A 15,974-nucleotide genomic window follows, 5' to 3' on the forward strand; every position below is an offset into this window, starting at 1 on the left:
TCTCTCTTCCCGGTTAACCTAGGTCTTTTGAATCTTTCCAGGTTCATCTGAAGCCTGGAAAACCTTTCCTTGCATCCTTAGGCTCAGAACATCTCCTCTCCTCTGACACTCAGCACAGTTTGTCAGGGGACAGTACAGGCAGTGGCCCTTCTCCTTTGTATCCAATTGGGGCTCTGAAGGAGCTTGGGCTGTCTAGAGAAGACCTGATTGGTTCTGCTGCATAAGGTTTAGACTGAGGGTGAGTCACTTGACCTCAGAGTCTCAACATCCTCAACTTGGAAGTGGGGGTTGCCGTGCCTTTCAAACCCCGGGTTGGTTGTAATAATTAGGTCCAAATAGAGCATACAGGGAGCAGGTTTTGCCGAGTAAACAGTCAGGAAAGCTGGAGGATGAATACAAAGCACACGTGTGGAGGCAGTCAAGGGTGAAGGCCTGCTGAAGTGTGTGCATCTGACCTGTCCTGCGGTTTTGTTTTTAGATATTACTTGGATTCAAGGATAGAGAGATGCCTTGCTCAGAGCAGCTCAGACAAGTCCAAGACAGGTCCTGGCAGAAGAGGGCACACCTCCATAAATGAGCACAGCCCATGAAGACCCGCGGGGTCAGAACAACTTGTTCAATTCCCCTGTGCAGGTGACAGGCGAGGTTCAAGCACTGGCCACCAGTACACACCAGCCAGCGGCCAGCCTCTAACCGACAATAAGCAGGTAGACAGATGCCACCTGGACTACATGAACACACATGTTTGCTGACTCAAATTAGCTAAATCTCATAAACCCTAAGTTTATGTCTCAAATTGTGTGAGAAACACAGAAAATGCATTTCCAAGCCTGTGTTTGCAGAAAGAGAAAAGAAGATGCTTTATCAGGGATTGACCTTGGACCTTGTTCCATCAGCAAAACCTGCTCTCCGGGGGAAGATACTCTTCAGCTCATCAAGCACAAATGCATTCAATTCTGTATTCCCACCTCTCTCTCCCTCTCTCTTTGTATCTCCTTAACAATGAGGCTGAAAATGTGGGAATTGAGTTTGCAGATACAAAAAGACTTGGCAGTTGGCCAGCCTCCCTGCAACCTAGTTCCATGCTAAAGGGTGCTTATGGGCACTGTTTCTCTTTTACACATTCGGAGAGGAGAGAGAGAGAGAAAGAGAGAGGGAGAGAGAGAGAGAGAGAGAGAGAGAGAGAGAGAGAGAGAGAGAGAGAGAGAGAATTGATTGTACCTGTTTGTAGTCAGACAGACTAGGATCCTAGGGATACCACATTCCTGGGTTGTTGCAAGCCTGGGTGCCCATAGCCTAGTAGAAATGAACAAGACCAGCCTGCCTGGACATGGAGCTAGCCCAGGAATACGTACATTCTGCTTTGGCACAGATGAGGCAGGCGGTGGTGCAGTTGAAGAAGTTCAGGATCCCAGCCACAGCCACGCTGATGTCGGTGTTGCTGGGGTGAAGGTTCAGGGTGGTGAATCTCTGGAGTTGGAACCTGACAAATTCCTCTGGGGCCACCTTGAAATGAGGGACCTGGAAAGAAGAGCAAAACAGGACAGCAAGGAGAATCCAGAACCACCATGACGCAGAGATCAGAAGCAGGATGGGTGACCCAGGCTGTGCCTGAGCAGGGCTTCTTTTGCTTAACACCTTTGACACACACCAAGGGGAAAGCAGCATTCGGGACCTGGGCTCCAAGCCCATGGGAGTATGACACGGTAGCATCCTTTGGCTAGAGACCTCAGTACATTCTCTTTAGTGTACGAGTGCAATCACTCTTGAAGTCCTTACAAGACTGTAGTTAATAAATTGGAGCAAGAAGAGACACACAGTTCCCTATAGGTTAGAGAGGAGGTTTTCAGTGCAGCCCAACATAGCTGGTGTATAGTAGTTCCCAGAAAGCTTCCTGAGCAAGTCCCGGGGGTATGGGGCAGACAGCAATGTGCCGGAGGGGCATTCAGAGCCTCTGGATGGAGCCAAAGGGACAAACATCTGCCCTGGATTCGTCAGAGCAGTGTTGGTGTCCCCACCACATCTACCAGCCATGTTTCTAGAAGGTGCCACGTTCCTTCTCTTTGCTGGGAAAGAGATATTAAGAGGCACCAATGGTGGCTTTATTGACAGCTTAGGCTATTTGGTAGGTAATGGGAAAGTTAAATCGTAATAAGCTGCCATCCACCTTGATTTTATTCAGACGCTCTCATCTCTGGTACTCAGAGCTGGGAAAGCTGACACTGAGCGTTGAGTCTGTACTGATGCGAAAGCAAGTGAGATTGAAAGTGGACAGCAGGAAGAATTTCCTGATGATGGGGCGCTTGGCGTCTAGAATGGATTAGTCAGATGCGATTACAGAAGCTTCCGTTGCCCGTCTTTGCTCAAAGGCTCTGCTACAGGGGTCTGAGATGCTGCTGTGATGGTCTCTATAGGATTCTACCATCTTATCCTTTTACAATTTAGAGAGAAGTCTGCCAGAGACCAGGGCTCTTTGGAAACTGAGATGGGAAGAGAGCAAAGATCTAGTAAAATCCAAAGAGAAAATTACTGAATTCAAGGAGGCTTAGCCCCTGAACCATGGACAGAACACGACCATATTTTTTTCCCCAGCAGGGATCGCATGGTGCAGAATTGACAAAACCCTGAAGATGGAGGATGACTCTCAAGATCAGAGCTGACCCAGTGCATTTCACCGGGGCCTTTCCTCCTGCCTGCATTTTTGTATCCCATACAACCGATCTAAAGTAACACACACACACACACACACACACACACACACACACACCTTGAAGGCAGGAGAGGTGACAAATGAGCTGAATGGAGGGCAAGGCTGGGGATGGGCCAGGTGCCCCGGCTCATTCAGATCCAGATCTTAGAGTCTCTGCCCTGACTCCTCCCTGTGTGACTGGCAGCTCACTGAGCTGCAATAGCAGCTGGCCAGAAGAGCTCTGCCCCTTAGCTCCCCCACGGTGGGGAGCCCTTGGAGGCATTGATGAATTCATAGCCCCCAGCCCTGTGTTTGAGGAGGGGCCCTTCAAGGAGGAGAAGGATACGCGGTTTTTGGAGTCTACAGACTGTTTTGTTTGTCTAGGTTCTACTGTGTGATCCAGGAGCAAACCATTTAACCTGGCTAACCTTCATCAAAATAGAGCGGACTTCAGGTGTTTCTGAGAGTCCAGGGAAGAGAGAATGTGATTCTGTGTCAAGAGCAAAGCAGCCCAGCAAAGCAAACCCACACACAGTCAGTGCCTCGCTTTCCTCCCTTCCCTCCTCTCTAATTGTAGAAGTTTCCAGAGGCCCTTTTAGCTGTGTAATGGAGAGAGTGGGGCGGTATCTCCAGGCTGGACGCAAGTGTTCAATCACTAGCAGGGGCCCTCTGGAAGGCTGCTGGAGAGGCAGCCAGCTGCTCTGTGGCCTGGGCAAGGGTAGCTAGGCCCTCACCCTGCTGGTTTGTTCTCTCTCTTGGAGAAAAATCAATCCACGATTGATTCATGATTGCAAATTCGTCCCAGGAAGTCACCACAGTGGGGCTGAGGGGAGAGCAGGAGGCAGGAAGCAGCCAGCCATGGGGGTCTCAGAAATATTAGCGGCATTTAAAGGGCTGGAGCCCACGGCGAGGACTCCATGGCTTTTCCTCAGAGTCAGGCCTCATAAAATATTAACCAAGATGCATAATCTGAGTGGCAGGCAAGGTCGCTCTGGAGAGAACATGGCCAGACAGGGGAGGGGCAACCGCCTGGCTGCTGTCTGGGCAGTGCCTCCTGGTTGGACTGTGGGGGACGCTGTAAATCAGTGGCTCCCGTGGCCTCTGTCCTGAAAGGCCACACTGTGGATGGTCTCGCAAGCCAATGTGAAAGATCTCCAGCTCTGAGATAGGGCTCTTCTGGAGTAGGGGCTGAGGGAGGAGAGCAAGGGCCAGTGAAGGGAGTGAGGTGGAGAGAGGGAGAGAAGAGAAAGCAAAAGGAATCAGCCAAAGAATGTGGGAGCTCAAAGACTGGCAACCTAGCCGGGTGAAGATCAGAGCCAAGGCTGGAGTAACAACCTGTGACACACTCGACTGTTACCTGAAGCACAGCGAGAGAGATCTAAATTAAACGTCAGCTCCTGGCTGAGCCTCTGACATGCTGTGGCAGGACAGAAGTGGCTTTGCGGTCTGAGCTTGCCTAAGAAACACCTTCCGGAGTAACTGAGCCGGGGTTGGGGGGAGGGCAGCTCTGAAGCTCTGTGAGAAGCAATTCCAGCCTCAGAACAGGGGTGGCAAGGGCCATAAAATCCTTAAACATAATAGCTCTGAGAGGGGGTTAGAGAACTAGGGCCTATTCCCAAACCCTGATCAAGGATTCAGTTCCAGGAAGCTGGGTAGGTAGAAGCCTGTCTGTGATTCCCCGACTTTGGTAAGGGTGGTTTGCTCTGCGGATGTTAGGCCTTCTCTGAAAGGGCACCTGGCTGCTCTCCAGCATCAGACGCTGCTCAAAAGCCAAGACTCGGGTCTCTAGCACAAGTGGGAGATGGTGCTGCCTCCCCATGTTCCTCCCAGAGTCTGGGCTCCATCTGCTTCCTACATACTGATCCAGAAAAGCTTTGGGACATAGGGAGGCTGGTGCGGGGCAGGGATGGGGGGTGGCAGGTGGGAGGGGTGGGGGTATGGTTGGTGCAGGGATGTGGGGGCTAGGGGTACGTGGGCATAGGGGTAAGGAGGTGGGGAGGAGTGGGAAAGTGTTGTCCTCTTGCCTATTGTCTTGTAGGTGAAAGACCGCAGCTTCTGAACGGGCCCACAGTGATGCCTAGGATCAGCAGGCTCTCTAAAGTACAAGTTGCTAGGAAACCCGTCTTCCATCATGTTTTTGTCCCATGAACTGGAACCAGAGGAAATGGCCTCCACACTTTGGGCCCAGAGAGCCTCCAGTCAGAGGTCACACCTGAAGACCAACATCTCGCTTGGAAGAGCACATGCAGGAGCCGGTGAATGAGGGAAACAAAATAAAAGCTCTTCCCCACCCACTTAGAAAGCAGCGGCTTTTACAGTTTATTCTCGCAATAAAACGGAGCAGTGGCTTCTTCCTCCCAAGGCATTCTTCCCCAGAATCCCAAGGAACAGACCGACAATACGCTGCCTACACCAACAGTGCAGAACTCAGGCCTCTGTTCCCTCAGCCTCATGCCAGGCCACCAGCCTCCATCTCTCTGCATCACAGAGAGGCCACCGCAGGCACTGCCCTGTCCTGGGCCCTAAGACACTGAGCTTACTTAGCTTGGAAATCCTGTGGTCAAACGTCTCCCCATCTTCTCATCACTTGGGAAAAGGACATGTTCCCCACCCCCACCCCCAGGAGCCATTCTACCTCACATTTGCATTGATGATGTCATTAACAGCTTGGCCTCCTTGACTCTTCCTGCATTCAAGGATCCAGTCTACAGGTACCATCCCCAAAGCAGCCCCACACTCACCTCCTTCTCTCCACAGATGTTGCTGATGATGGAGCTGGAGGCTGGGCTGGACGATGGTCCCAGGACAGCGACCACACCCTTGGGGAGGATCTGACACACTGTAGCCAGGGCAAAAACAGGATTAGGGAAGAAAACAGATCGGATGATGCAGCTCAGGCTCTACCCTAACTAAGTCCTTAGACCCAACACTCTCACCTTCTGCCCATGCCCAATTCAGGCACCTTTCCATCCCTTCTAAAGTCTCTCCTTCTCTTCCCGGTCTACTAGGCTCTCCGACAGTTTTATTAGTGTTTATGGACAATATTAAATGGGAAAATGACCCAGGTTATGACAACATATAGCCATAGCCAACAGGGGGTATAAATTGTCCACACCATCACCAAAGGACAGAATCCAAGGTGCCCCACACACTCCCTATCTGGTCTGCAGAGTGTTAGGGGACACAGCTACTGCAAAGGTGCAAGGTCTAGGTGGTACCAGAATGGTGGCCAGCCTTCAATCTCTTAATGCCTCACATGCAAAGACAGTTGAGGAGGAAGAAAAGAAGACAATCAGGTGACCGAGGTAGCTAAGAGATTCCAGCAGAGAAGTGAAAAGCAGACAGGAAATCAGAGGAGGCAGATGAGAAAGAGAGAAGAAACAGAAAAAAAATAAAGAATGGAAGGAAGGAGGGAAGAAAGGGAGAAAGGAAAAAGAAAGGAAGGAAGGAAGAAAAAAGAGAGAAAGGGGAAAGGGAAGGGGAAGGGGAAGGAAAGAGGAAGAGTGTCTCCTGGCAGGGCCTTTCTGGCTGCCTTGTCAAGAGCTGGTTCCCACCGTGTGCTACCTGGGGACCAGCATTGTCTGAGACCTTGCTTTCTTTCAATGGGGAAGGTTCCCTCCTTTCCTGAATGTTAGACACTCACCTTTCCTTGTTCCCACATCCCTACTTTACATCTCTCATCTTAAACACTTTGTCTGATTTGGTTGTGGTATAGAGTTCTCCTTTCTTTTCACTAGTGTGCATGCGTGTGTGAGTGTGTGTGTGTGTGTGTGTGTGTGTGTGTGTGTGTGTAATGTGGATACCAGAGGTCATCATCTGTTGCTCCCCACCTTAATTTCTATGACAAGGTCTCTCACTGAACCTAGATCTTACCATTGGACTAGCCTGGGCAGCTAGGTAGTGAGCCCTGAGGGTCCAGCTATCTTTACCCCAGCATTGAAGGTGTGCATGTGTATCATTATATCCAGCATTTATGTGGGAGCTGGGGATTCAAACTCGGGTCCTCATGCTTGTGCAGCAAGCACCTAGCCCATTGAACCATTTCCCTGGAGTCACTTCTTCACAAGCTTGCAAATCCATTTGGCCAGGTGACTTTTGATGTCGGGCACAATGTTTTCTAGATAGGGTCCCAGATTGGATTTGTGACTGGATGTGGAATGATGGGGCCTGAGTCAGAAGAGGAAGGGGGAATCAAGGTTTCAGAATGCTAGAGACTGAGGAATGGCAGACGGGAAGAAACAAGGGAAGAGAAAGAGACTGAGATCATTCTCTGCACATGTCAGCAATGTCAGAGCCCACACGCCATCCTTGGCTGCATAAAGAGGCTCTCCGCTGCGCAACCTGACATTGCATCCACAACTGAAACCCCAGCTCCACACACATTTCTCTCTTAGTCATGACAGAACTCATTTCCCAGGCCTAGAAACTGCGTGTGAGGAAAGAGTGCATGCTGGTTTGTGGAGGATACCACCTAGTCACGACTGACGCCTGGGGCTCCTTCCAATGGAGAGAGAGAGTCCTAACCATCAGCCACAAGAGCCATGGGATGAACGACATGGGGTGCAGACACCAGGGGGAGGACTCCATGGTTCAAGTCACAGAGTTGTGCTGTACCAGCTGAACTTTGGGTCTTCTAGGTCCTCTCTTCACCTGTGGGCTCCAACATCTCAAAGCTGCAGAAGACTCAACAGTACTAAGTACACCCTTCCCCAGAGGCATATAACCTAGTGGCCAGGCCCAACCTCGGATGAGCCTCAGAAGGATGCAAGCCTTCTCATACTTGACTTGCATCTCCCCCTGCCTGCTGGATGCTTTCAGTATCACCCCAGCAACTTTCAAGAGGATCCTCCCTCCTGATGTTAAGTGATGCTTAGTAGGTCAAGGTCGAAGTTGGCTTTGGGCTTGAAGCCCCTTGGCCCCATTCACGGTATAATCTCATTCTCTCCAGCCACACCATCCCCAGCTCTCTCCTTCACAACTACAGAGCCTCCGTGCTTACAGAGGTCTCTCTCTGAGCTCACCTTGTCCAGCTTTTGTCAAGAATGTCACCGCCTGTCACTGGTTCTCATCCGACTCTCTTTCCTAGCATATGACCAGCTGGGTCATATCTCTGGGATTTCGTGACATTGTTCAGCGCAGTTTCTCATCTAGCTCTCTGACAATCTCTCTTGGCTAATGGCTCTTTCTTTCTTATTCAATTGATCCGGGTTTTACCTATGCCTCCCTCTGCATGAACAAACTTATCCTTGCTGCATTTGCCCAGATGACCCTACCATTTGGCTTATGTCTTGAGTACAAAATCAAGTTCTAAGCACCTGCTGGTCTTAGCCAAGGCACCTGCCCTCTGGCATCTCCTACTCAACATGGCAGAGTTCAGTGTAGTCTGAGCATGGACTCTGTTGCCAAACGGCCTGGGTCTGAGAGGGCATCAGAGTCCCTGGAGTAGGAATTGCAGATGGTCATGAGCCATCCAACATACATGCCAGGAAACAAACTTGGGTCCTCTGCAAAAGCAGTAAGGGCTTTTTCCTGCTGATCCATCACCCCAGCCCTCCGAATGTATTACTGTCTAAAGTTAGCCACAAAGCGATGGGTTTCATTATGGCATTCCCAGACAAACACATCACTATACTTTTTCTTATTCATCCGTCTTCCCACACTGTGCTCCTCTATCTTCCTCTGTCAGATCTTGCTAATCCTCTTCCTCCCTTGAGGATGATTCATTTTATTCCCACTTTACAGCTGTGGACATAAAGGCGTAGTATGTAAGTAACTTATTCAAGCTCATATGGGTAATATATGGCTGAGCCAGTCTTGACCTTAGAAGTCCATCTGACACCAAGGCTCGTGTTCTTAACCACTGGGCTTCACTTCCCTTGGCTCCCGGAGGTCAATGCTATGGTCACTCTTGATTCTCCCACACCTTCCCTCTCACTAGGCTCTGCCGATCTGACCTCAATTCCTAGGGGTTCTGTCTCTAGGGATCTCCATTTCCAATTCTTTCTCCATGCTGCAGGGTAAGCCGTAATCATAAAACACTGACCTATTGTTCTGGTCTGTCATATGTGTCCAGGCACCCTGCTGCCCTTAGATAACACACCAGGGAACCATGGCTAAGCTATACTACAGTCTTCTTGATTCTTCTCATGGGAAACTGGAAATAAACTAAATGTCTAACCATCAAGGAATAGCTATAAAGAGTGGGTCATATGGCCAAATAGAATGGTATTTAGGTATTTCAAATGTATCTGAGCAGTTAATAATAGCATTACGATTATTTATGTAAAAATATTAAGAGAATTAAGTAGGATGTAAAATTATATGTGCATCTACATGAAGTTCAAGCTAAGCCAATACCGGGGCTAGTTATGTATTGAAGAATGAGCCAAGGAAGACATGACTAGTGTCAACACTTACCAAGAGATAATTATGGCCTGCTCAGAGAACATCTTAGGGATGGATTTATGTAATTCTAAAGCAACCTGATGAAACAGGCACAATGGCTGGCATCTTCACTTTATAGACACAAAAACAAGACAAAGAAATTAAGGAATAGAGTGCAGATTGGACGGCTTAACCCCTGGCCCTAGGACCACCTCCTAAGCCACAGCCTTCCACAGAGAATGGTAATTATCTGGAAGGTTCCATGACACCGCCTTGGCAGTGAGAATGTTCTGTGGGTTTCTTTTTTTATTTCTTCGCTCTCTGTAATGAGCATGTATTCTTTTTATAATATGTTGTAAGGGATGTGATAAAAAAAATTTCCAATGACAAGTAAAATTTAAGAGGTCTGATCTGCCTGTCACCCTGCCTTCTCAGCCCCCGTGCCTCTTTCTGCACTGTGCCTGACTCTGTCTTCCTCCTCCAGGCTGCCTCTGAGTGATTAGTTGTGCCTAAATCAGCTGTTCCCTACCTGACCAGCTGCCTGTGTTGTGTGACGAGCAGTCATGGATGGGAAGGTGTGTGTGTGTGAGAGAGAGAGAGTGTGTGTATGTGTGTGTGTGAATGTGTGTATAGTGAGTGTGTGTGTGTGTGTGCTTGTGTGTGTATGTGTGGTGAGAGAGAGAGTGTGTATGCTTGTGTGTATATGTGTGTGTGTGGTGAGAGAGAGAGAGAGAGAGAGTGTGTGTGTGTGTGTGTGTGGTAAGAAAGAGAGAGTGTGTGTGCTTGTGTGTGTATGGTGAGAGAGTGTGTGTGTGTGTGTGTGTGTGTGTGTGTGTGTATGCTTGTGTGTATGTGTGTGTGTGTGTGTTGAGAGTGTGTGTGTGTGATGAGAGAGAGTGTGTGTATGTGTGGTGTGAGAGAGAGAATGTGTGTGTGAGTGTGTGCGTGTGTGTTTGTGTGTGTCTGTGTGGTGAGAGAGAGAGAGTGTGTGTGTGTGTAGTGAATGTGTGTGCTTATGTGTGTGTGTTGAGAGAAATTGTGTGTGTGAGTGAGTGTGTGTGTGTGTATAGTGAATGTGTGGTGAGTGCATGTGTGTATGTGTTTGTATGTGGTGAGAGAGAGAGAGAGAGGTATGGTGTGAGAGAGAGAATGTGTGTGTATATGATGTTGTTGCTGTTGTTGTTCATTCCTCTCTATAAACCTAGCCGAAATGTAACATTTTCTTTGCTTTCAATGCATGCAATAAAGCACAGTATATTTACAGTACATGTGCCTTTGTCACCAGCAGAAATTACTGATGTTTCATAGCTCATCACAAATGTCATTTATATTCATGACTAGTTCAACCTTGTTCTGGTGCTTAGACCCAACGCGGGGCTTGCCTATGAATACATTAAAAATCATAGATATTAATATATCACTATTAAAATATTTTAGCTGCTTTTCTATATAATTGGTTTCCATGGTCCGCTATTTTCTCTACTTTAGAAGACTTCTCTAAGATGGGACTCCCATCCTGCCATGATCTAGACTCTTCTGCTCAGGAAACTCATATTGATCCTCCAGCAGCCAGCCCAGCTCCTGCCCCAAGGTAAGAAAGCATCTCTGTGTCCTGCATCTGACCCAGCTACCTATACAAACAGGTCAGCTCCCTTCGTCTCTACGTGCCTAGCCAGCTTCTGCCCCAAGCATGCCTGTGATGGCTCTCAGCACAGGGATTTTTCTCAAAAGATAAATTCTTACAGAAGGTCATAATCCCAAATTTGGATGTGTTACCTCAAAATAGGTGGTGAAATCTCATCTAAGTAGACAGGTGTGTAGCTATTTACCAGCTAAGCGGCCCTAATCCAAAAATCCAAAATCCTATCAGAAACCTTTTGAGCACTGGCATGATGCTCAAAACACTTGAGACCTGGGATTTAAGATATAGTGATTATTAGGAATTTTCAGCTACCAATGTCCATGAAAACAGTTCAAATCCTCACCTCCACCCCCACCAGGAAACACTTCCTGTCCCAAGCATTTCATTCAAGGGATATTCAACCTGTAGAGTGTGTGACTATTAAATATATTTGCTTGCACATGGAGATATTCTTCAGTGTCTGGCATATGCACCATGTGCACTTTCTATAGTCTCAAAAGTTCTGAGTTCTAAACATATCAGACCTCAGGAGCTTGGGGTCCTGAGCCTGCCATTCTGAGTTCTTCAGACCCACATCCATTTATCCATTGACTTCACTGCGTTCTAAACCCTTGAGGGCACGGGGACATTTGTTCAGACCTGGCAGAAAGCAGGTGCTTACCAGATGCTTGTTCTATTGAACCAAGGTGGTCCAAGATGAGTCCAGAGAAATAGGATGGTCCTCCTATCATAGGACAGCATAGCTTGGGAATCCCTGAGACGGATGGGAAACAGCCATAAAAAACCTTATCTCTAGAACTCATCTCTGGGCCTGGATCCCACGGGCCAAAGCCACCAGAGTGAGACCACTGAGAAGTGGCTGGGAGGGGCAGCAAGGAAGTGAACGAGATGCGCCTAACTCTGTTTCTAGGGGAACAGGGGAGTGAGGATACAGAAAGATGTACATGTCATGGTCAGGACAACTGTTTTCCTGGCAGCAGAGGAACCAGAAAGCAATTGTTAGACCATGCCGTAGAGGAGCATCTACGACATCCATCTGGGGAGCTGGGCCCAGGCACATAGGAGCAGTGTAGGATGGAGAGGGCTCATAGTCACAAACCACTGCAGAAGAAACACCACCATTCCCTGGGGCTTCCCACATGCCAGGCATCAAGCTTGCAGGCACACCGCCACTGAGAGGGAGGCAGGAGTCTAAGCTTCGCAAAAATAGGTAAAAGTTGCTGAGAGCTCACACCAGGTCGTGCGCTACTCCGAGTGTGTTAAATACTCCCACCCCATCCCCACTGACCTCAGGAAGGGACAGTGCTAGGCATGCCCACCTGTTTCCAGAGAATTCTGATTCTTCTCCCATAAGGACTTAGAGAAATAAGGCCTGAGCTGAAGATGTGGTAGAACCAAGGTTAGAATTCTGGAGCATACAGGTGACCCCAGCCCTGAATGGGAGTGTTGGTCTCTACTGACCTTCATATCTGACCATCAACTGTGCCCTCTGTAGACTCTGTAAAACACACGTGTTCATCAGCCATTTTGCTCCACTGTATCCCCTGTCCAGGCTCAAGTCTTTGCTCCGTATACTGGGGTGCTCTCTGACAACACCTCTAGAAGTCACCTAAGAATTATGTCACTTTGAAAAATGTGTAGTCCTCGAAAACACCAGGAGCCTCAGTTACTTAAGAGGACAGGAGCAGACTGCTCCTGAGCTCTGCCATTCTGTGTGATTCTGACTCCACGCTGTGCACCCGACAAGTAAGGGGTGACCTTTGAGAGCAGAGCAAAGGATGCTTGCTGAATGACTCCTCACAATCTGCATGCCTTTCTAGCTTCTCTTTACCCTGGCAGAGTGTGTGTGTGTGTGTGTGTGTGTGTGTGTGTGTTACCCACGCATGCTCATGGAGGCCTGAAGCCAACCTTAGGTCTTGTTTCTCAGACTCAGTCCATCTCGGTCTGTTTTGAGACAATGTCTCTTGCTGGGCTAGAACTCCTAAGTAGTAGTCCAGGCTGACTGGCCACTGAGCTTAGGGATCTATTCACCTCCACCTCCCAAGCACTGGGATTTACAGAGATAGCCTGCATTCTACCACTGAGCTGTCATTCCAGAGGCTTTGGACTGATCTTAAGGGAACCTTAAATCCCTGGAGGTCATGACCCCAAGCCTTCAAGAATCCTGGAATCCCAGGAAGAGTGGACTTGCAGATGGAGTCAGAACATATCAGACACACGTCCTGTGCCAGGAACGCTGGAGCCTGCCTCGGTCTTGGTTCCCTAATGTGCCTTCTGGATATCAAAGGGAGACAGTGTGGTCAGTGGACGGTATGCTTGCCTCGCAGAAACAAGCAGAGGTGAGGGGTTGACAGGAAGGTCCCTGCTTCTAGCTCTACAGTAAATTAAGCTTCAAATTGGCTCTGGCTACATCGTGCCAGCGCCTGTGGATATTTGAGTGGCAAGGGGGAGGTGCTCAGTTAAACCTGATACATTCGCCGCAGGAGACAGAGCGATCTATGGAGCAGAGGGCATCAAAATTGGATCCTTTTAGGGGCTCCTTGCAAACGGAAGCCTGTGATGGAGAGATGGCGATAAGATGCCGAGGGAAGCCGGAAGGGCTGAGAGGGCTCAGGGGCAGGGAGGAGGTAGCCTAATGGGTCTTGTCTATTCCTTTCACTTCAGATCTGTGAGCTGTGCAGGGGGAGTTAGCAAATCAAATATCTGGAAGCCTGAGGCAACAGTGGTAAAGGGCAGAGGTGGGGGGAGTCCCATGAGTGTTGGGGGAAGCTTTGTAAGTGACCCCCACTTTAAAACTGCTGTATGAAAACCTGCCTATGTGAACCAGGCAGAATGGGGGTTGATTTTTTTTTCTCCTCGTATCTTCCCAGCTTCCAGGTTGGCTGTTAATTAATGCCCTGTGTGATACTTTGCATCTCTAAGACTTGTGCTAGGCGAACAGGTGATGCTAGCATCTTCATCTTCCTTACACTCCCTCATCTTTGATTCTTAAAATAACCTCCACTTCCCTGGACTGGCTGGCCCACCCTGAGTGTGATTCATTAAGTGTGCAATGTACAGAGCTTTTTGAAAAGCACCCATTACTTCAGTAAGACCAAATAGCCCTGTTGAATTGCTAAAGTCCCAACTTCAATCACAGCCTTGACTTTGCCCAACCAAATACATCACTTGCAGTCTCTTTCATCTCCTTGAAGCACGGTCCCCGGCCGCAGGGTGATAGGTGAGGGGTCGGGGGGAGTCATCCAAGGCCCTGGATCCATGCAAATGTCTTCAATTAGCAATGAAAATCAAACCTGGACCACTAGCCCGGGGAAATCTCAGACTGTGGTACGGACCAGCTTCTGGCACGGGATGACCCACTACAACTTTCAAAGGCTCAAAGCTGTCAGGCGCATCAAATGCAGGAAACTGGAGAGAGAATGTGAATGTCCAATTATGAAGGATGTTGACATTAAGCAAGTCACCGGAGAAGAGCCTGGGAGAGAGTGGAGCCAGCCCTCGGGGAGGGCTGAGCTTTGAAACTGGATAGAAGAGGTGATGGGGAGGCTGGGGGCGGAAGAAGCATGCACAGCTGAGACAGGAGCAAAGATAATCAAACAACCAAAACTATAGTTTGCCGAACACCCATGTCACCCTACATGTTGCATGTGTCACTTACACTATTGCACAGGCCACTCTGATGAGATAACACGACGACGGTAACTATCACGTGACACATCAGCAAACCCGAAGCATAAAAATGGCTAAACAGCCTTTCCATGCCACACAGGTAGCGCTCTGCTCAATCCAGTTCCCAAACCCACAATCCTGCCATACCACTTAGACCTCTTCCTAAGTAGGGATCAGAGTGGCCTCCTCCACCCAAGGATTCTGTTCCGGATCTACTTATCTTTTTCCAGTTTGCCATGGACACTGAAGAGACTGCTCACCCTGCCTTAGCTCACTGCATGAACACACCATCCACCTGTTCCCTTCCCTGAACATAGAAGAACTAGGCGTGGCCTTTCAAAGAACTATCTAGGTGGTGTTTAAAACCTATGGTGGCGGTACACTCTGACTCCAGATGAAAGACACTTGGGGGTAGAAAACTCCAGAAGCCATCTGAAGCTTGCCTCAAACACACTGATATAAAAGCTGAACCGAAGGCCACTTGCTAATAAAATACTCGGTGCCTAAAAGGACATTAAAAAGATGTCCAAAGCCCTGCAAAGAAGAATAAAGATATCAATTTCCTTTAGTCCCTGATTCATCTGGCTTCATATTTTAGATGCCTTGACTTTACCAAGGCAGGCTGCATAGGTCACCGGGAGAGGACATTTCTTCCCGCCACTAACGCCATCCACAATGGGCACATACGCATTGAGTCCCACTGGGGAGGCTCTGAAGAACTGAAGGGAAGGAGAGGGGAGTTGGTTTTCAAAGAGCTATGAAGAAATCCAGACCCTTGTCTGATACCTAGGTGAAGAAACTCCACAGACCAGACTAGGAGACTCATGAGAAGTTACTGGTATTCTGATTTTATTTGGAAGATCTTGAACAATCTGTCTTCCTTTGTTGTCCTAGACATTAATCGTGACATCTTCCCTGACAAATTCTTGTTGGCTAGAATCAGGTGCAATAGGCGCTTGCTGAATATTTATTTACTAATTGAATGAATAAATGAATGTTTTCCTACTGGTCGCACCACACCCTGTTCTGGAGAAGTGTGTGTTACTCACAGCTACTGAACCAGGAAAGGGCACTGTTCCCCAAGGACAGTCAACATCTGTTTGCAGACTGGCAAACACCAGCATCCTGTGAGACTGGCCACAAAGCGAGATGAGCAGTCCCGATGAGATCTTTCTCTTTGGGTTTCTAGAGGAACAGGTACTAAGTGGGAGAACTTTGTCATACTCCTCCCCTCGAGGCTCAGGGGACATCAGGAAAGAATGAGCAGAAGGCTATATGAGAGTCGAGAGTCAGGGAGAACCAGAGCAAAGCTGTGTCTTTCGGATGTGGCAGGACAGCTGCACTCATGAATTCACAATAGATGTGGGGGCCTGAGCTAGGCTTGCATATGATCAAACCAGCATGGAGAGTGGAGGAGCTCACATGCCTCTCTCCTGGTCGAAGAGGTTTGGGCAGTTAATGGTGCTAGGGCAAGGAGAGTAGGTTTTCTTTAGAGACATGTTCCCTGACAGGCTGGCCATACTCCAGATAATAGCCCCACACCCTTACCTACAAAAATAGCACCAACTGGACTCAGTGCATTACTTATAA

The 15,974-nt window shown here is 48.7% G+C and overlaps 1 protein-coding gene and 1 long non-coding RNA gene across 16 annotated transcripts in view; one reads left to right on the plus strand and one right to left on the minus strand.

Annotated features, from left to right (window-relative positions):
• Grik4 (glutamate receptor, ionotropic, kainate 4) overlaps window positions 1-15,974 on the minus strand; it is a 426,819-nt gene that overhangs the window by 151,601 nt on the left and 259,244 nt on the right. For 12 of the 14 annotated variants that reach the window (XM_017313104.2, XM_030244013.1, XM_030244016.1 and 9 more), the window contains 2 exons: window positions 5,431-5,528; window positions 1,356-1,521 (listed from right to left, as the gene is read on the minus strand). Coding sequence is in view for 8 of the 14 variants with exons in the window: in XM_030244013.1 (XP_030099873.1) it covers window positions 1,356-1,521; window positions 5,431-5,528 (264 nt within the window). In the remaining 6 variants the exon portion in view is untranslated. Of the gene's footprint in view, window positions 1-1,355; window positions 1,522-5,229; window positions 5,284-5,430; window positions 5,529-15,974 lie in introns of those variants that run through there. The other 2 variants (XM_017313103.2, XM_006509943.3) reach the window with 2 other exon arrangements.
• On the plus strand, window positions 3,730-15,401 carry Gm36590. 2 transcript variants are annotated; one of them, XR_001779130.2, is made up of 4 exons: window positions 3,730-4,341; window positions 4,728-5,400; window positions 10,562-10,664; window positions 13,586-15,401. It is a non-coding gene; the product is annotated as a predicted gene, 36590 (long non-coding RNA). The 2 variants fall into 2 exon arrangements; XR_003948139.1 differs by having other exon boundaries at window positions 10,562-15,401.

The sequence above is a fragment of the Mus musculus genome, chromosome 9, assembly GCF_000001635.26.
Source record: "Mus musculus strain C57BL/6J chromosome 9, GRCm38.p6 C57BL/6J".
Lineage (NCBI taxonomy): Eukaryota > Metazoa > Chordata > Mammalia > Rodentia > Muridae > Mus > Mus musculus.